At 43.5% G+C, this 22500-nt stretch overlaps 1 protein-coding gene across 1 annotated transcript in view; it reads right to left on the minus strand.

The window, feature by feature from the left end:
* LOC139385511 (roundabout homolog 2-like) overlaps positions 1-22500 on the minus strand; it is a 344996-nt gene that overhangs the window by 96338 nt on the left and 226158 nt on the right. Inside the window, exons 6-8 of the mRNA XM_071130632.1 lie at positions 10062-10198; positions 8510-8521; positions 1833-1957 (exon numbers count right to left, since the gene is read on the minus strand). Coding sequence (XP_070986733.1) covers positions 1833-1957; positions 8510-8521; positions 10062-10198 — 274 coding nt within the window. The remainder of the gene's footprint in view (positions 1-1832; positions 1958-8509; positions 8522-10061; positions 10199-22500) is intronic.

Here is a 22500-nt window from a genome sequence, read left to right on the forward strand (position 1 = left end):
ACAGTTCTTTACATTACAGGACAAGTAGATGAAGACTGGACCAAGCTGTTTTACAGTTCTTGATAGTACAGGACTGTAGTTGAAGACTGGACCAAGCTGTTTTACGGTTCTTTACAGTACAGGACCAGTAGATGAAGACTGGACCAAGCTGTTTTACAGGTCTTTACAGTACAGTACAGGACAAGTAGATGAAGACTGTAACAAGCTGTTTTACAGTTCTTTACACTACAGGACCAGTAGTTAAAGACTGGAGCAAGCTGTTTTACAGTTCTTTACACTACAGGACCAGTAGTTAAAGACTGGACCAAGCTGTTTTACAGTTCTTTACACTACAGGACCAGTAGTTAAAGACTGGACCAAACTGTTTTACAGTTCTTTACACTACAGGACCAGTAGATGAAGACTGGATCAAGCTGTTTAACAGTTCTTTACACTACAGGACCAGTAGTTAAAGACTGGACCAAGCTGTTTTACAGTTCTTTACACTACAGGACCAGTAGATGAAGACTGGATCAAGCTGTTTTACAGTTCTTTACACTACAGGACCAGTAGATGAAGACTGGACCAAGCTGTTTTACAGTTCTTTACACTACAAGACCAGTAGATGAAGACTGGACCAAGCTGTTTTACAGTTCTTTACACTACAGGACCAGTAGGTGAAGACTGGACAAAGCTGTTTTACAGTTGTTTACAGTACAGGACCAGTAGTTAAAGACTGGACCAAGCTATTTTACAATTCTTTACAGTATAGGACGCGTAGATGAAGACTGAACCAAGCTGTTTTACAGTTACTCACAGTACAGTACAGGACCAGTAGTTGATGACTGAACCAAGCTGTTTTACAGTTCTTTACAGTACAGGACCAGTAGTTGAAGACTGGACCAAACTGTTTTACAGTTCTTTACAGTACAGGACCAGTAGTTGAAGACTGGACAAAGCTGTTTTACAGTTGTTTACAGTACAGGACCAGTAGTTAAAGACTGGACCAAGCTATTTTACAATTCTTTACAGTATAGGACGCGTAGATGAAGACTGAACCAAGCTGTTTTACAGTTACTTACAGTACAGTACAGGACCAGTAGTTGATGACTGAACCAAGCTGATTTACAGTTCTTTACAGTACAGGACCAGTAGTTAAAGACTAGACCAAGCTGTTTTACAGTTCTTTACACTACAGGACCAGTAGTTAAAGACTGGACCAAGCTGTTTTACAGTTCTTTACAGTACAGGACCAGTAGTTGAAGACTGGATCAAGCTGTTTTACAGTTCTTTACAGTACAGGACCAGTAGTTGAAGACTGGACCAAGCTGTTTTACAGTTCTTTACAGTACAGGACCAGTAGTTGAAGACTGGACCAAGCTGTTTTACAGTTCTTTACAGTACAGGACCAGTAGGTGAAGACTGGACCAAGCTGTTTTACAGTTGTTCACAGTACAGTACAGGACCAGTAGTTGAAGACTGGACCAAGCTGTTGTACAGTTCTTTACAGTACAGGACCAGTAGTTGAAGACTGGACCAAGCTGTTGTACAGTTCTTTACAGTACAGGACCAGTAGATGAAGACTGGACCAAGCTATTTTACAGTTCTTTACAGTACAGGACCAGTAGTTGAAGACTGGACCAAGCTGTTGTACAGTTCTTTACAGTACAGGACCAGTAGATGAAGACTGGACCAAGCTATTTTACAGTTCTTTACAGTACAGGACCAGTAGTTGAAGACTGGACCAAGATGTTTCACAGACCAGTACTTTTTCCTTACCATGTTTTTCCTGGTCAAGTCGAGTGTTCAGGAAAAGCTCCTAGCCCTGCTATGGGTCATTGAGAGGTGTTTACCTGGCTACCCTCCTTCTGCCAGAAGACTGCAGGCTGTGGGTTGCCCTTGGTCTCACAGGGGAAGGTTGCGGTGCGACCCTGGGCCACGATCTGGTCCCGCGGCCTGATGACGAACTGGGGTGCAGCTGGGGTCAAAAGGCAGAAACACCAGGGTTAGAACTCAGAGTTAGACAGAGTTGAAGCATGGGGCACGATCAAGGGGGTGTGGGGTGTTCAAGCAAAAGTACAGTCAGGCACCACAAGAACAAATCAAAATGGGCATGTCCAACACTATTAGATAAAAGGGTTCCAAGGGGGTCCTTCGGCTGTTCAAATGGGAGATCCATTCCAGGTAGAAATATTTTGTGTTCCCTATAGAACCCTATGTGGAAAGGGTTCTACAAGGAACCCGAACCCAGTTCTACCTGGAACTGAAGGGTTTCTACCTGGAACCCAAAAATGTTCTTCAAAGCGTTCTCCTATGGGGACAGCCAAATAACCCTTTTAGGTTCTAGACAGCACAGTGTATAGAGCTTCCATGCAGCGTGTTCCTTCCATTGATTCTGATTGGAAGACAAACACCCAGGAATGTCACGATAACGCCACGGCAACCATTTAAGGCCATTCATCCAGGCTGGTGCTGAATGAATGACAGTCGTCAGTGTTCACAAACAGAACCACTGTCTCAGTCACAATGGCATCAGGAGAGTTAGGTAGACATAATGTAGCTAGGCTTAACACAGAGAAAGACACAGAGAAAAACCTGTGAGGATAGAATGAAATAAATGAACAGAACGCAGCTAACAGCTAACTGTCTCTGTTTCATGGGTCCCTCAGGGGGAGGACACAGGCCTTACCCCCTCTTAACCCCTCTCTCACCCAACAGCCAAGCACTACACTCCCTTTCACCAATCCAGGAAAAGTACCTTTATTACTCAACTGGACCCTCCAGAAGCCAATTAAGGAGTGCGTCAGTGAGGGCAGACTGAGCAGACACACTCAAGGATCCAGCAGAGATATATTACATCTGGGATGTCTCATTCCACTCTCGCTGTTTCCCGGACCATCTGAATGTGTTGTAATGCGACATAAACAAATGTGTCCTGGCCAAACTTTAGCACACTTGGCAAATCCCCGAGACACGTCCACTCTCTCCTACACAAATAAACCACCAGAGGAGTGATTCATTGTGTTCCAGGAAACACACTGACGTGCTGTATACAGGGCCATCTTTTCTCTCTGTCTTCTGCTCTCAATGAGGCATTACTTCCTCATTATCTAAAGTAAAACACTGTTACTGTTGATTTTACAATCAAGATAATTTTCACACTTCAAGATGCCTTCGTATAAGAGATTTGATTTCATGACAAAACATTCTCATTTAATGACAAAAGTGCAATGGCTGAACATAAATCTGATCTAATGTGGACTGTTGACCACTCTTGGTTGGGCTTATCAGTGTTAACAGGTCTCTCGGCCCCACACTCTTGGTTGGGTTTATCAGTGTTAACAGGTCTCTCGGCCCCACACTCTTGGTTGGGATTATCAGTGTTAACAGGTCTCTCGGCCCCACACTAGGTTGGGATTATCAGTGTTAACAGGTCTCTCTGCCCCACACTCTTGGTTGGGATTATCAGTGTTAACAGGTCTCTCGGCCCCACACTAGGTTGGGATTATCAGTGTTAACAGGTCTCTCTGCCCCACACTCTTGGTTGGGATTATCAGTGTTAACAGGTCTCTCGGCCCCACACTCTTGGTTGGGATTATCAGTGTTAACAGGTCTCTCGGCCCCACACTCTTGGTTGGGATTATCAGTGTTAACAGGTCTCTCTGCCCCACACTAGGTTGGGATTATCAGTGTTAACAGGTCTCTCGGCCCCACACTCTTGGTTGGGATTATCAGTGTTAACAGGTCTCTCGGCCCCACACTAGGTTGGGATTATCAGTGTTAACAGGTCTCTCGGCCCCACACTCTTGGTTGGGATTATCAGTGTTAACAGGTCTCTCGGCCCCACACTCTTGGTTGGGATTATCAGTGTTAACAGGTCTCTCTGCCCCACACTAGGTTGGGATTATCAGTGTTAACAGGTCTCTCGGCCCCACACTCTTGGTTGGGATTATCAGTGTTAACAGGTCTCTCGGCCCCACACTAGGTTGGGATTATCAGTGTTAACAGGTCTCTCGGCCCCACACTCTTAGTTGGGATTATCAGTGTTAACAGGTCTCTCGGCCCCACACTCTTAGTTGGGATTATCAGTGTTAACAGGTCTCTCGGCCCCACACTAGGTTGGGATTATCAGTGTTAACAGGTCTCTCGGCCCCACACTCTTGGTTGGGATTATCAGTGTTAACAGGTCTCTCTGCCCCACACTAGGTTGGCCTGTGATGGTGGTGAGATGTTAGGTCTTACACTCCTAAAAAAATCCTCATAGTCAGAAACTCAGAGACTCAAAGACTCAGAGACTCAGAGAGGAAAAGCATCCCGCAGAGGAAATTAAAATCAACCAATTACAGACACCAATCCCAAACTTCAGTCAAGTAAAACCCAGACATGGCATCCCTTTATCAGTCAAACGTTTTCTCACTTTTCTTCAGCTGAGGATAAAGTCCTTCAGCACTTAGTACCTTTTGATCATGTTCAAACAAAATGAAAGAGAATAGAGGTAATAGCTAAGTACCTACCACAGACTACATCTCTGACAGTCTAGACCACGCTGTTTTTGCAGGTGACTTACAAATTGGTTTTCTACTGTTATGTGAGAGTTTTCAAAGCAGTAGTGGCATCTGTAAATTTGGTAATATTTGGTATGACGAGCAAGCAGAGGGAATAGCCAACAGATGTAAGAGAGACTTCTTAAAATGTATGATCAAAATGCCTTCAACAAGATATAACGCTGCTTCATATGACATCATTATATGAAAACACTGGACTTGTCGCTATAAAACATACATTGACAGGCTTTTATTCTGATTCCTGTTAAGTCTTTCCACTGACAACCTAGCTGGTTCCAGTCAGGGCAAATCTCAACCCGTTTGGCTCATAATCCATTTTTTGGGAAAGTGTATTTGTCAAAGATACACACATGCTACAGATTGCTATAGATTTACAGCCTTCCTGTTTGGCTCTCCTCAGTTTAGATAGCTTGCTGCATTTCACAACGTTGGTTCTGATACAGAGCACCTAAATCACCATCGCTCTCTCTCCCTTTGTCTCCCTCCATCTCTTTCTCTCTCTGGCTGGCGAATCCAACAAGCAGTGCATTAGAGCAGAGCACTCACTCAAAGTGTTTGACAATTTACAAGCTGTTCTCTATTGCTGCCCTCACACCTTGTCTCTCCTCTTTATTTGTATCTTCCTTTATCCCTCTCTCCTTGTCTCTCCTCTCTATCTGTATCTTCCTTTATCACTCTCTCCTTGTCTCTCCTCTCTATCTGTATCTTCCTTTATCCCTCTCTCCTTGTCTCTCCTCTCTATCTTCCTTTATCCCTCTCTCCTTGTCTCTCCTCTCTATCTGTATCTTCCTTTAACCCTCTCTCCTTGTCTCTCATCTCTATCTGTATCTTCCTTTATCACTCTCTCCTTGTCTCTCCTCTCTATCTGTATCTTCCTTTATCCCTCTCTCCTTGTCTCTCCTCTCTATCTTTCTTTATCACTCTCTCATTGTCTCTCATCTCTATCTGTATCTTCCTTTAACCCTCTCTCCTTGTCTCTCCTCTCTATCTTTCTTTATCACTCTGTCCTTGTCTCTCATCTCTATCTGTATCTTCCTTTATCCCTCTCTCCTTGTCTCTCATCTCTATCTGTATCTTCCTTTATCACTCTCTCCTTGTCTCTCCTCTCTATCTGTATCTTCCTTTAACCCTCTCTCCTTGTCTCTCCTCTCTATCTTTCTTTATCACTCTCTCCTTGTCTCTCATCTCTATCTGTATCTTCCTTTATCCCTCTCTCCTTGTCTCTCATCTCTATCTCTATCTTCCTTTATCACTCTCTCCTTGTCTCTCCTCTCTATCTGTATCTTCCTTTATCCCTCTCTCCTTGTCTCTCCTCTCTATCTGTATCTTCCTTTATCACTCTCTCCTTGTCTCTCCTCTCTATCTGTATCTTCCTTTATCCCTCTCTCCTTGTCTCTCCTCTCTATCTGTATCTTCCTTTAACCCTCTCTCCTTGTCTCTCCTCTCTATCTTTCTTTATCCCTCTCTCCTTGTCTCTCATCTCTATCTTTCTTTATCCCTCTCTCCTTGTCTCTCCTCTCTATCTGTATCTTCCTTTAACCCTCTCTCCTTGTCTCTCCTCTCTATCTTCCTTCATCACTCTCTCCTTGTCTCTAATCTCTATCTGTATCTTCCTTTATCCCTCTCTCCTTGTCTCTCCTCTCTATCTTTCTTTATCACTCTCTCCTTGTCTCTCCTCTCTATCTGTATCTTCCTTTATCCCTCTCTCCTTGTCTCTCCTCTCTATCTGTATCTTCCTTTATCCCTCTCTCCTTGTCTCTCATCTCTATCTGTATCTTCCTTTAACCCTCTCTCCTTGTCTCTCCTCTCTATCTTTCTTTATCACTCTCTCCTTGTCTCTCCTCTCTATCTGTATCTTCATTTATCCCTCTCTCCTTGTCTCTCCTCTCTATCTGTATCTTCCTTTATCACTCTCTCCTTGTCTCTCCTCTCTATCTGTATCTTCCTTTATCCCGCTCTCCTTGTCTCTCCTCTCTATCTCTATCTTCCTTTATCCCTCTCTCCTTGTCTCTCATCTCTATCTGTATCTTCCTTTATCCCTCTCTCCTTGTCTCTCATCTCTATCTCTATCTTCCTTTATCCCTCTCTCCTTGTCTCTCCTCTCTATCTGTATCTTCCTTTATCCCTCTCTCCTTGTCTCTCATCTCTATCTGTATCTTCCTTTAACCCTCTCTCCTTGTCTCTCCTCTCTATCTTTCTTTATCACTCTCTCCTTGTCTCTCATCTCTATCTGTATCTTCCTTTATCTCTCTCTCCTTGTCTCTCATCTCTATCTCTATCTTCCTTTATCCCTCTCTCCTTGTCTCTCCTCTCTATCTTTCTTTATCACTCTGTCCTTGTCTCTCATCTCTATCTGTATCTTCCTTTATCCCTCTCTCCTTGTCTCTCATCTCTATCTCTATCTTCCTTTATCCCTCTCTCCTTGTCTCTCCTCTCTATCTGTATCTTCCTTTATCCCTCTCTCCTTGTCTCTCATCTCTATCTGTATCTTCCTTTATCACTCTCTCCTTGTCTCTCCTCTCTATCTGTATCTTCCTTTATCCCTCTCTCCTTGTCTCTCCTCTCTATCTGTATCTTCCTTTATCACTCTCTCCTTGTCTCTCTCAATCCCCCTCAATCTCTCACACATGCAGCACCCACACACACATAGAGCAATGTAGCCTTGTTGTGTTTGGTAAGGAGCATGAAATCAAGCTGTGATAGCAGGTCAGATATGATGTGATGAGGTTGGGTTGGATTAGGGGCCATCAAGTAATTTATATTTAAAGTCTGCAGTACCCTAGCCAGTGAGGGACAGACGAGACAACCCAGCAGTGTGTGTGAAGCTGTCTAACACACTGTTTGATGCAGGGATCCTAAAGACTAGTGATAGCCTCCTTCCTGTCCCCTCCAATGATCAAATCCCCATATTTAATTCATGACAAGACACATCTACCCAGGGTTGGAGGGGATTCATAGTAAAATGAGACAGCCATGAACAAATGGATAGGCCGACAGACACACAAGCATTGTTTTCTCACTTCTTTAAATCCCACATTCAATCATATTTTATTCATAAGTTAAAAGCAATTACTGCCTTGTTCTTATGGGCAGGCTGAATGTTTAATTTCTGAAATGTTCCTGCAACTTGACAGTTCGTGGCAATCTGGGGACGGCCGCTGCTGTTTTGGCAACGGAGGTCCTGCCGCTCCTCCAACATCGGGGTTCCTTCTGCCAGTCAAGCTAGCTCTGACACGCACCCCTGCTCCCCTCTTTCTAACCTCTCCTCTCTCAGCCTGCCCTACAGCTACACACATCTCTCCCCTTTCTCCCCAACACACAATTGTCTCTCTCTCTCCAGTATCTCTTCCCAGATGTCAGAACCCAAACATCTCAAACTGACACTTATCACCAAAACCATCTACTGTACTGGAAGCCATAACACTTCCAAGAGTTTCAAATTGCCCTGACTCCATGTCTCCTCCAGATCCATGTGTAAGGAAATAGAACAGCAACAACTACTGAGATGCCCTACTTTATTTCCCAGACCAGAGGAAGCAACTCTATCCAAGACAAGTAGATCCCATGTCGGTGTGCCAGGGCCAAGTCTTGCAGAGGGCCTCAAGACGTGGATGGTAAAATCCCCGGGTGCACTGGGTCTTGGGGGGACAACTAGGGGAAACTAAAGACAGCTATGGCTTAGATAGACACGCCACAGTGCAGATACATAACCTAGGTACTCTAGAGAGCTAGGGATTAGTTCATTACCAGGTTAGTAAGTGAGGCTAAAGCTGATGACAGTACTAAATAGTCCCCTTTGTAACTATTTGAGAAAAACATACAGGGTTTGACGGTGAAGGTGTGTTACGTGGTGATACAACTTCGGTGTTTAGTTAATACAGTAGGTTGAGGGTCTGCAAGGCAGCGAGGGTGTGTGTATGGAGAGAACATGCAGGATGGACTGGGGTCATCAGGATGGTACTTACCTACAGGGCGAGCTGGACACACCACAATGGAGAGGTGGAATTCAAAAGACAAACACAAACATACAAACAGAGGGGAGGAGAAAAATAATGATGAGAAATAAGAAAACAGAAATCAAAATGTTGAATAAATGACATGTCATGTGGGTTCACAGTTCCAGCACAGGGTAAGCATGACAGATAAGATGCTATAGAAAGGGATTTTCAAATCAATTGTAATTTACTGTGTAAAAGAGCCTCTCTGTGGAACTGTTAGGGATGCCCAATCTGAATATAGCACCGCCTTGTGATGGAATGGATCATTGAATAGATCAATAGTATTTCTGGGAGGCCAGGCTCTGTTAACATCAACATGGGGGCTCTGAAGTCCTCTTGTTATTGGATCTCCTCTGTCTGCAATAATGAGTTCTGCAGCTCAAATGGTGGTGTGTGTTTGGAACAGCAAGACAGTGTGTGTGTTAATCATTGAGCGAGAGAGAGAGAGACAACTAGAGACCAGAAAGAGATAAACCAAGATGCAGTCTTCATATTTAATTCAGGGCTACAGCTGTTGAAACCTAGCACCATATTGACATTAAGAATAGAAGAGCTAGTGGAGTGAGTGAGTGAGTGAGTGAGTGAGTGAGTGAGTGAGTGAGTGAGTGAGTCAGTCAGTCAGTCAGTCTGTCTGTCTGTCTGTCTGTCTGTCTGTCTGTCTGTACCTGTACATATTCTACAATCAGCCCACTGAGCAGGACTCAGAGATCAGGGTTTATATACATCCACTAGTAAAAAAGCATAAACATTGGGACAAAGAGACAGAGAGAGAGAGAGAGCGAGAGAGAGAGCAAGAGAGCGAGAGAGAGAGCGAGAGCGAGAGAGAGAGAGAGAGAGAGACAGAGACAGAGAGACAGAGAGACAGAGAGAGAGAGAGAGAGAGAGAGAGAGAGAGAGAGAGAGAGAGAGAGCGAGAGACAGAGAGTGAGAGAGAGACAGAGACACAGAGAGAGAGAGAGGGAGAGAGAGAAAGAGAGAGAGAGAGAGAGAGAGACAGAGAGACAGAGAGACAGAGACAGAGAGATAGAGAGAGATAGAGAGAGAAACAGAGAGAGAAACAGAGAGAGAAATAGAGAGAGAGACAGAGAGAAAGGGGGTTGATTATGATGAAAAATGTGTATTTAAAATGTGCCCACCTACAGTGCAGTACTGCGGTGTAGACCAGTTAACTGTGGAATGGCTTCAGTGACTGGGGGGATAACATGGATAGAAGACCACCATTGGAAGGTGTGTGTGTGTGTTCTTTCTTGGCTGTGGCAGTCAGCACTATTTGAAGGAAAGACTCTTTGTGGAAACACTCCTGTTCCACAGTAGATCAACCATACTACTAGTTATACTACTACTAATCAAGGACTTGTTTCTGTTTCTATGGCAGGCGAGTGAAATTGAGCTCTTACTAATCCCCATTTCTGATAAACTAAAACAGTTGTAAGATGCCTTGACTGGCGTTCTGAACTTGCTCAGGGTTCTACAGTAAAAGACAGAAAGAGGTGAGCGCCAGTGGGCAGCCCTCTCTCACCTCTGACGGTGAGGCTGGCAGAGGCCTCCACTTTGCCCACGCGGTTCTCTGCCAGGCAGGTGAAGGTGCCCTCGTCACTGGCCGACGCCTTCTTCACTCTCAGCAGGTAGTCCTCCTTGTCATACTTGATCTCATACCTGGAAAACACACACAACATTGTCAGATGAAATGTGTCCTGTTGAGAATACCTGTAAAACACACAGAACACTGTTAGATGAAATGTGTCCTGTTGAGAATACCTGTAAAACACACAGAACACTGTCAGATGAAATGTGTCCTGTTGAGAATACCTGTAAAACACACAGAACACTGTCAGATGAAATGTGTCCTGTTGAGAATACCTGTAAAACACACATAACACTGTCAGATGAAATGTGTCCTGTTGAGAATGTTTTTGTTGTCCAAAGCTAATACACAGTAGAGTGAACCCATGTCAGTGAAATGTATCAAGCCTTGTGGAGCTTACACAGTAGAGTGAACCCATCAGACAAACTGACTAAATGTGTTGTTTTCCTTCCCCATCGTCTCTGAGGTTCTCTCTGCTACATATAGCATCCCCCTCCTGGAGAGGAAACTGTATTTACAAACAGCACTGTTCATTGGGACCGTAGAATAATAGAGGATCAATTATTTAACAATGACACACAGTACAGAGAAATGGCTGCTTTCAACTGGAAACCCCACACCCCTTCAGTATTTATGATGGTGTGTGTGTGTGTGTGTGTGTGTGTGTGTGTGTGTGTGTGTGTGTGTGTGTGTGTGTGTGTGTGTGTGTGTGTGTGTGTGTGTGTGTGTGTGTGTGTGTGTGTGTGTGTGTGTGTGTGAGAGGGGTTGGGGTTGTGGGGGTAGTTGACAAGAGAAGGATGCTGGTTTGATTTGTTGCCCTGGTCTGTAATTGGAAAGGGGGTTAGCATGACAATGTGAGTGTTGTGTTGAGTTGGTGGGAACTAGGTGGGGTGGGTTTGGGGATGTGTGAAGGCTGTCTGACAGACAAGCAACAGTCCGTAACCAGTCTGTCAGAGAGAGCTCTGAAGAGACAAAGCACCAAATTAAATCAAATGTATTTATAAAGCCCTTCTTACATCAGCTGATATGTCAAAGTGCTGTACAGTAACACAGCCTAAAACCCCAAACAGCAAGTAATGCAAGTGTAGAAGCACAGTGGCTAGGAAAAAGCCATACTTGCTTCCTAACAACATTTTCCCACCAAAATCTGAAATCTGGTCTATGTGTAAACTCTATGTGTAAACTCTATGTGTAAAGTCAAGATCTCAATACTGTATCTACCTGAGAACAGTGATGTGGTGTATAGAGAGACCACATCCCCACAGCTCAGGTCTAAGGTGTACTGATGGCCCCGTGCCACCAGCAGCTGCTAATTCTCTCTCTCTCTCTCTCTCTCTCTCTCTCTCTCTCTCTCTCTCTCTCTCTCTCTCTCTCTCTCTCTCTCTCTCTCTCTCTCTCTCTCTCTCTCTCTCTCTCTCTCTCTCTCTCTCTCTCTCTCTCTCTCTCTCTCTCTCTCTCTCTCTCTCTCTCTCTCTCTCTCTCTCATGTTATTACATTTCCTGAGCAAATATTTCAAAGGCAGCTTTATTGAAGTGCATTCCTCCCCCCTGACTGGCAGCTCTACATACTGTATCACATTGGCCCTTAAAAAACCATAACAATTATTTGACTGAGTCATGACTAAATGCTTTGTTTTGGGGAGAGACAGGGGAGTCAGGGCAGAGCAGGTTGTGTGGAGGTGCTGTTATTGTTTGAATGGTGAGAGAGGCCTCCAAAGGAATGACCCAGCGCCATTTGAGATGATGGAAAACAAACAACCTAATGGAGAAAAGAGAGAGTCTTTCTCCTACACTGCCTCAGGCTGAGATGTAACAACAAGACTGTACAGATTACATGAACTCTTGACTGAGGGACGGTGGCAGGCGGAAGAGACAGAAGACAAGAGGGTGTTTAGGGAGGATGCAGGAAGGGCACAGATGCCCACTGTGATCGTTGGTATGAATAAAAACAGCTGTATTGTTTTGACAAGTTCCCACACATGACTATCCATGCATGGACACACTCAGCAATCAGAAACATATTGACCAACATCATACAACATGTGTTTTGTTTCGGGATTTTCCAACTATCAGTTTATCTAAATGCACCCCAGGCTAGTGGATAATGTATTTAGAGGGAAACATGACTCAATCAATCTGTCATCCTAGAACAAATCAGCTAAGATTACGAGAACACTGAAAACGCTGGTGGATAAAACACACACACAAACACACAAACACACAAACACACACACACACACACACACTCTTGTGGCTGGCTCGGGCTACAGCTGTGTTCTCTATCAGAATAGGTATGTAATTACATTGAATATGGAAAGGCTGTGGAGAGGAGAGCTGACAAATTCATCCTGCTGCCTGGCCTCTCCCTCGCTCTGAACTACAGAACACACATAAATAAACACACACTCACAGTGAAATACATACTGTACTGTACAGTATACACTATCATACAGTACCATGCACACCCCTACACAAAGTTACTAGCTTTCATATGCAGAGAGATGTCGAGTGATTGGAATGTAAACACATGCCAAGACAGGGCAGCAATCAACCACATAGTTTAAGTGTCTGATACACAGGGCTGGGCCCACATAGTTTAAGTGTTTGATACACAGGGCTGGGCCCACATAGTTGATACACAGTTTAAGTGTCTGATACACAGGGCAGGGCCCACACAGTTTAAGTGTCTGATACACAGGGCTGGGCCCACATAGTCCAGGTGTTTGATACACCTTATCACTTCTCATCTTCCCTCTGGGCAGGGCCCACACAGTTGACTAGGTGTTTGATACACACGGCTGGGCCCATATAGTTTAAGTGTCTGATACACAGGGCAAAGAACCTGTGCACCCAGAGGGCTGCCATTACCCAAAGCACCATGATAACCACAGCAAGGCATGCCTGAAACGTCTACAGGGAAATGTTGAAGATACAGTCTACAGTGTGTGTGTGTGTGTGTGTGTGTGTGTGTGTGTGTGTGTGTGTGTGTGTGTGTGTGTGTGTGTGTGTGTGTGTGTGTGTGTGTGTGTGTGTGTGTGTGTATGTGTGTGTGCGTGTGTGTGTGCGTGTGTGTGTGCGTGTGTGTGTGCGTGTGTGTGTGTGTGTGTGTGTGTGTGTGTGTGTGTGTGTGTACGTGTGTGTGTGTGTGTGTGTGTGTGTGTGTGTGTGTGTGTGTGTGTGTGTGTGTGTGTGTGTGTGTGTGTGTGTGTGTGTGTGTGTGAGTACGTATGTGTGTGTGTGTGTGTATGTGTGAGTACGTATGTGTGTGTGTGTGTGTATGTGTGAGTACGTGTGTTTGTGTGCGTACGCGTGTATATGTGTACGCGCGCGTGTGTGTGTGTGTGTACGTGAGAGAGACAAAGGACACATGCTCTTTTTTTTATTTATATATTTTACCCCTTTTTCTCTCCAATTTCGTGATATCCAATCGGTAGTTACAGTTTTGTCACATCGCTTCAACTCCCATACGGACTCGGGAGAGGCGAAGGTCCAGAGCCATGCGTCCTCTGAAACACGACCCTGCCAAGCCGCACTGCTAATTTGACACACTGCTTTCTTTAACCCGGAATCCAGCCGCACCAATGTGTTGGAGGAATCACTGTCCAGCTGGCGACCGAAGTCAGCTTTCAGGTGCCAAGCCCGCCTCAAAGAGTCGCTAGAGCAGAATGCATAAGGAAATCCCGGCTGGCCAACCCCTCCCCTAACCCTGCGATGCAGTGCCTTAGACCGCTGCGCCACTCGGGAGGCCCCGTGTTCACATGCTCAAACTCTTTTTCCTCTCATGAGATGAAGGAGACAGGCGCCATTTGAAGATTTTCCCGTCAGAGATGTAAATAAATTATCTATACACTTGGTACATTACAGATGACCTGTATCCACTCCCTAATTAAAGACACTGTATATTGCTCTGCTATTTTCTGCTACAGTATGTCTTTCATTTAACTGGCTGACTTTATTTTGTAGGCACTCACAGTATAATAGATTCAGTCTATTGCTAGCACAGGATGACACACGTATACACACACACACACACACACACACACACACACACACACACACACACACACACACACACACACACACACACTCATGAATACCAGATGTATCTATATATATATATATATATATATCAGTGGAAGTCATGGAGACAGAAGCCGTAGCCTGCCATGTTTTTTTCTGCTGAGTTGCGGATCTGAAGAATGGCAGAAAACTGAGGGTCAACATTGCTGCTCCTCTCTAACGACACTGTCTTTAACAACACCGTCTAACAACACTGTCTAACAATACTGTCTTTAAAACACTCTCTAACAACATGCTCTAACAACATTGTCTAACAACACACTCGAACTACACTGTCTAACAACACTGTTCTAATAGCACTCTCTAACAGCACCGTCTAACAACACTTTCTCTAACAACACGGTCTAACAACACTGTCTAACAACACTGTCTCTAACAACACCGTCTAACAACACTGTCTCTAACAACACCGTCTAACAACACTCTCTAACAATACTGTCTAACAACACTGTCTTAAACAACACTGTCTAACATCACTCTCTAACAACACTGTCTAACAACACTGTCTCTAACACACAATCTAACAACACTCTCTAACAACACTGTCTTTAACAACACACTCTAACAACACTGTCTAACAACACTGTCTAACAACACTGTCTAACAACTCTGTTTCTAACAACACTGTCTCTAACAACACTGTCTAACAACACTGTCTCTAACAACACCGTCTCTAACAACACCTTCTAACAACACTGTCTCTAACAACACTGTCTATCAACACTGTCTCTAACAACACTGTCTAACAACACTCTCTAACAGCACTCTAGTAACATCGTCTAACAACATTGTCTCTAACAACACTGTTGAACAGCACTCTCTAACAACACTGTCTAACAACACTCTCTAACAACACTGTCTCTAACAACACATTCTCTAACAACACTGTCTCTAAAAACACTCTCTAACAACACTGTCTAACAGCACTCTCTAACAACACTGTCTAACAACACTCTCTAACAACACTGTCTCTAACAACACTCTCTAACAACACTATTTCTAACAACACTGTCTATCAACACTGTCTATCAACACTTTCTAACAACCCTGTTTCTAACAACACGGTCTAACAACACCATCTTTAATTTAACAACACTGTCTAACAACACTGTCTATCAACACTGTCTACCAACACTGTCTAACAACCCTGTTTCTAACAACACAGTCTCTAACAACACTGTCTATCAAAACTGTCCAACAACCCTGTCTTTAACAACACTGTTTCTAACAACACTGTCTCTAACATCACTGTCTAACAACACTGTCTCTAACAACACCTTCTAACAACACTGCCTCTAACAACACTGTCTCTAACAGCACTCTCTAACAACATCGCATAACAACACTGTCTCTAACAACACTGTCTAATAGCACTCTCTAACCGCACCGTCTCTAACAACACTGTCTCTAACAACGCTGTCTAACAGCACTCTCTAACAACACTGTCTCTAACAACACTCTCTAATAACACTGTCTAACAACACTGTCTAACAACACTGTTTCTAACAACACTGTCTAACAACACCATCTTTAATTTAACAACACTGTCTAACAACACTGTCTATCAACACTGTCTAACAACACTGTCTAACAACACTGTTTCTAACAACACTGTCTAACAACACTGTCTAACAACACCGTCTTTAATTTAACAACACTGTCTAACAATACTGTCTAACAACACTGTCTTAAACAACACTGTCTAACAACACTGTCTAACAACACTGTCTAACAACACTGTTTCTAACAACACTGTCTCTAACAACATCTTCTAACAACACTGTCTCTAACAACACTGTCTAACAACACTGTCTCTAACAACACCTTCAAACAACACTGTCTCTAACAACACCTTCTAACAACACTGTCTCTAACAACACTGTCTATCAACACTGCCTCTAACAACACTGTCTAACAACACTCTCTAACAGCACTCTAGTAACATTGTCTAACAGCATTGTCTCTAACAACACTGTTGAACAGCACTCTCTAACAACACTGTCTCTAACAACACTGTCTAACAGCACTCTCTAACAACACTGTCTAACAACACTGTCTAACAACCCTGTCTTTAACAACACTGTCTAACAACACTGTCTAACAACCCTGTCTTTAACAACACTGTCTAACAACCCTGTCTTTAACAACACTGTCTAACAACACTTTCTAACAACCCTGTCTTTAACAACACTGTCTAACACTGTCATTTTCAACAATGTAAAAACAAAGACATAATACAAGGTAAGAATAGGAACTTAAAGTAAATAGCTCAGTAGAATGACGTCACCCACCACACCTCTTTAACACACACGCACACACACACACACACACACACACGTATACATGCATGCGCGCATACACGCACACGTATACACGCATGCGCGTACACACACACACACACACACGAATACATGCATGCGCGCACACACACGCACAGGTATACATGCATGCGCGCACACACACTCACGCACGCACACACACACACACACGCACGCACGCGCACACACACACACACACACACACATATATGAAGAAGCACGAACACACACATGCAGAGACAAAGCTATATTAGAAAGGACAGGATGGATATTGAAAGGCAGTGTGGGGTATTGGGGGGCTGTAGCTCTGGGGTCGGGGGACTGACAGGCTGAATACAGATGGGCTGCCGGGGTGGTGGGATTCAGATAAGAGGAGGGCACAGGGGTCAGAGGGAGGGAGAGAGAGAGAGGGAGAAAGGGATTTGGGCCACAACACTGAGAGCTGGGAGATGAAACACACCCTGTCCAAGTCCGTTCTCTGAGATTTGGGGTTCGCTATAGTTGATTCTTCTGAATCTCTCCCGCCTGGAAAAAATGAGCTTTCTGTTCCTCCCATCCTGGCTCGCAGATGTGGCAGACTGATTTCCATGAGCTCCGTCCTCTCCATATTACTGAATGATGTATAGAAACCTCCCTCTTCCAGCCATATGGAAGTTATACACAAGTTCCACAGATCTACAGATCTAGTTCATACCGTATTGGTCTTATACCAGTGTTAAAGCTACCCTACTCTAATACAACAACATACACTACAACCTTGTAAATGTGCTACTAAGCCTCTGTTGACCACCTGTGTCTGTGTGCCAGTGTCTGTGTTTGCCTGAGAGGCAGCTAGAGCCACTGAGCACATTAAAGAGCTGTTTACTCAGCTGAGGCTGCAGCAATCATCCTTTGAAACACACACACACACACACACACACACACACACACACACACACACACACACACACACACACACACACACACACACACACACACACACACACACACACACACACACACACACACACACTGCTCTAGTCTATGCCAACAGGGTGGGGGGCAGCAAGACATGTATAAAAGCGAGAGAAGGGGGGATCTAATTGTCTTTCTTTCTGCAGCTTATCATATTAATAAGGACAGTGTAACCTTTTCTGATGAACAGTAAACAGTAGCCTCTCCTCACATCAAAGTGGTTGATCTTTTTGGATCTTTCATTTTAATTTCCTCCGTGGTGAGGACCACCACTGACACACACACACACACACACACACACATTAAGCCGACATGCACATCAGCCTTACCCACCAGCACAGGCACATACACACAGCATGGTTGCATCTTTCAGGGCTGGCTCTGGTTCTGGTGTCAGTGTTACATGTAGTGACTCCCTCTGTGTGGAATAATAGTGTTTAACATGATTTTTTAATGACCAGACTTTGAATATCCCTTTGAGCATGGTGAAGTTATTAATTACACTATAGATTACACTACAGTCACTACAAAGATACTGGCGTCCTTCCTAACTCAGTTGCCTGAGAGGAAGGAAACAGCAAAGGGATTTCACCATGGGGCCAATGGTGATTATAAAATTAATAAATCCTCTTAAGGATCCGCCCCCTTTTATCAATTATCGCCTAAAATGACACAACCAAATCTAACTGCCTGTAGCTCAGGACCTGAAGCAAGGACATGCATATTATTGGTACTATTTGAAAGGAAACACTTTGAAGTTTGTGGGAATGTGAAAATAATGTAGGAGAATATAATACAATAGATCTGGTAAACGATAATACAAAGAAAAAAATATTTTTGTACCATCGTGTTTGAAATGCAGGAGAAAGACCATAATGTGCTGTGTATGCTGTTTTTTATGCTGTTCATGAAAAATAGTGGAATTAAGCTAAGCACAGGCAAAATCCTAGAGGAAAACCTGGTTCAGTCTGCTTTCCACCAGACACTGGGAGATGAATTCACATTTCATCAGGACAATAACCTAAAACACAAGGCCAAATCTACACTGGAGTTCTTACCAAGAAGACAGTAAATGTTCCTGAGTGGCTGAGTTACTGTTTTGACTTAAATCTTCTTGAATATCTATGACTAAATGTTGATTAAATGTTCAACAATTAATTTGACAGAGCTTGAAGAATTTTGATAAGCTAAATATGCAAATGTTATACAATCCAGGTGTGGAAAGTTCTAGGAGACATCCCCAGAAAGACTCACAGCTGTAATCACTGCCAAATGTGCTTCTAAAAGTAATGAGTCAGGGGTGTGAATACTTATGTAAATAAGATATTACTGTATTTAATTTTTAATACAAAAATGTCTAAAAACATGTTTTCACTTTGTCATTATGGTGTATTCTGTGTAAATGGCTGAGGCGAAACACATGAATTGAATACATTTTGAATGCAGGCTGTAGCAACAAAATGTGGAACAAGTATTAATAATATAATATATTCTGAAGGCACAGAATGTATGTTGGTGGGAAATGTGTGCATCATCATCTGCAGGCAAACTGGAATACACTGAGTTTCTGTCTGTCAGACAGGCAGTGTGTTTGATGTGGTAATTGCAGATAAGCTGCAGAGTGGGGAAAGATACCGACTTCAATAAAACGACTGCTCTCCCAAAGACAACAAAGACAGCAGAGAACGTCCAACTTAAAATAATACACTCTTCACGCATTCATCCAGTCTTCACACATTCATCCAGTCTTCTTCAAAGGAGAACCGATAGACTGGAAACAAATAAAACATGGGAATGTAATTATAAACACTGTGATCGTGAACATCTAATCATTCAGCTACCGTTGCTTCCCATGTTCAGCACTTTCTCCTCCAAATATAACTGGACTTCAAAGGCAAGACACGAAGAAGCAACAGAGAAAATCGTGTTCCAGGATGATTCTTACAGTGCCTTGCGAAAGTATTCGGCCCCCTTGAACTTTGCGACCTTTTGCCACATTTCAGGCTTCAAACATAAAGATATAAAACTGTATTTTTTTGTGAAGAATCAACAACAAGTGGGACACAATCATGAAGTGGAACGACATTTATTGGATATTTCAAACTTTTTTAACAAATCAAAAACTGAAAAATTGGGCGTGCAAAATTATTCAGCCCCCTTAAGTTAATACTTTGTAGCGCCACCTTTTGCTGCGATTACAGCTGTAAGTCGCTTGGGGTATGTCTCTATCAGTTTTGCACATCGAGAGACTGAAATGTTTTCCCATTCCTCCTTGCAAAACAGCTCGAGCTCAGTGAGGTTGGATGGAGAGCATTTGTGAACAGCAGTTTTCAGTTCTTTCCACAGATTCTCGATTGGATTCAGGTCTGGACTTTGACTTGGCCATTCTAACACCTGGATATGTTTATTTTTGAACCATTCCATTGTAGATTTTGCTTTATGTTTTGGATCATTGTCTTGTTGGAAGACAAATCTCCGTCCCAGTCTCAGGTCTTTTGCAGACTCCATCAGGTTTTCTTCCAGAATGGTCCTGTATTTGGCTCCATCCATCTTCCCATCAATTTTAACCATCTTCCCTGTCCCTGCTGAAGAAAAGCAGGCCCAAACCATGATGCTGCCACCACCATGTTTGACAGTGGGGATGGTGTGTTCATAACGTTTTGCATTGTTGCCAAAAAGTTCAATTTTGGTTTCATCTGACCAGAGCACCTTCTTCCACATGTTTGGTGTGTCTCCCAGGTGGCTTGTGGCAAACTTTAAACAACACTTTTTATGGATATCTTTAAGAAATGGCTTTCTTGTTGCCACTCTTTCATAAGGCCAGATTTGTGCAATATACGACTGATTGTTGTCCTATGGACAGAGTCTCCCACCTCAGCTGTAGATCTCTGCAGTTCATCCAGAGTGATCATGGGCCTCTTGGCTGCATCTCTGATCAGTCTTCTCCTTGTATGAGCTGAAAGTTTAGAGGGACGGCCAGGTCTTGGTAGATTTGCAGTGGTCTGATACTCCTTCCATTTCAATATTATCGCTTGCACAGTGCTCCTTGGGATGTTTAAAGCTTGGGAAATCTTTTTGTATCCAAATCCGGCTTTAAACTTCTTCACAACAGTATCTCGGACCTGCCTGGTGTGTTCCTTGTTCTTCATGATGCTCTTTGCGCTTTTAACGGACCTCTGAGACTATCACAGTGCAGGTGCATTTATACGGAGACTTGATTACACACAGGTGGATTGTATTTATCATCATTAGTCATTTAGGTCAACATTGGATCATTCAGAGATCCTCACTGAACTTCTGGAGAGAGTTTGCTGCACTGAAAGTAAAGGGGCTGAATAATTTTGCACGGCCAATTTTTCAGTTTTTGATTTGTTAAAAAAGTTTGAAATATCAAATAAATGTCGTTCCACTTCATGATTGTGTCCCACTTGTTGTTGATTCTTCACAAAAAAATACAGTTTTATATCTTTATGTTTGAAGCCTGAAATGTGGCAAAAGGTCGCAAAGTTCAAGGGGGCCGAATACTTTCGCAAGGCACTGTATGTTACTAAACTCATGAGTCTGTTAATTAATGTGTCATAATGAATAATATCTCATTTCCTGAACCAAAGTGACATCAAAGACATGAGCGAGTAAGTTAGTTGTGTCTATTTGGTCTGGCTCAGCTCATGAACCCTACCCTATGAACCCTGACCTTACCTTGACAAACGTCCATTAGTCTGTGTTTAATGTGGTGACCTTAGCAGTGAGTGACCCTAAAGTTGGACAAGCCAATCTCTTTGAACCCTGGTAGTGACACAGCCCTGCTGTTGACTCTGTGTGCAGTGACTGAGACACAGTGGGGCAGAGGGAGCAGAGGGCCAATAGAACACCATCACTGCTGGCACTAGTTGAAGAAAAGACATTTGACTAGAAGCAGAGTAGTACAGTATTCTGTATAAACTATGACAAATACACATCACACAGGGCCGGTGTGACTCTGCTCTGTTTTTCTCTCTTTCTCAGAAAGAGCGAACAGGTTTATTGTTGTGTCGTGCGATTGTGGGATTATGTGCCAAGGGCTCACCTGTACAACTGCACCTGAACACACACACTCCCAGGGTCATGTCCTCAGTTGGCACACATAGATACCCTGCCTATCTGTCTGTCCGTCTGTCTGCAGACTCCGGCCTCTGGTATGGACAATGAGACCGCTTTGTCTCCCTTGGCTGACCACTGATTGACAGACAGAGCTATGGGGGCTCAGTGTGTTTGTCTAGCTGCTAGCAAGGTTACCCTGTGTGGTTAATGAGTGTTGTGAACAGCCTAATGGTCCTGTTTAATTCCTGCTGGCTGGCAGGCTGAGACGGGCAGGTGAGAGAGAGGGCTGGCAGCAGTCCTGTTTCTCCTGTAGAGTTATCATTAGACAGCGAGAGAGAGAGCGAGATAAAGAGAGATAGAAAGAGAGATAGAGAGAGATTCTGACATTGATCACTCGTCCTGAGTTAGTCTATGTAAACTACAGCGTGGTAGAGAAGGCCAGGCTGGCACCTCAACTATACAGGATCAACCACTCAGTACTACTGATGGAGAAGTCAAAGGGGGGCCAAGGGACAACAGAGGTATTAAAGAATATACACTACCAAAAAAGTTTGGGATCACTTAGAAATGTCCTTGTTTTTGAAGGAAAAGCAAATGTTTTGTCCATTAAAATAACATCAAATTGATCAGAAACACAGTGTAGACATTGTTAATGTTGTAAATGACTACTGTAGCTGGAAACAGCAGATTTTTTATGGAATATCTACATAGATGTACAGAGGCCCATTATCAGCAACCATCACTCCTGTGTTCAAATGGCACGTTGTGTTAGCTAATCCTAGTTTATCATTTTAAAAGGCTAATTGATCATTAGAAAACCCTTTTGCGCTTATGTTAGTACAGCTGAAAACGGTTGTTCTGATTAAAGAAGCAATAAAACTGGCCTTCTTTAGACTAGTTGAGTATCTGGAGCATCAGCATTTGTGGGTTCGGTTACAGTGT

Source organism: Oncorhynchus clarkii, chromosome 27, assembly GCF_045791955.1.
Source record: "Oncorhynchus clarkii lewisi isolate Uvic-CL-2024 chromosome 27, UVic_Ocla_1.0, whole genome shotgun sequence".
Taxonomy (NCBI): domain Eukaryota; kingdom Metazoa; phylum Chordata; class Actinopteri; order Salmoniformes; family Salmonidae; genus Oncorhynchus; species Oncorhynchus clarkii.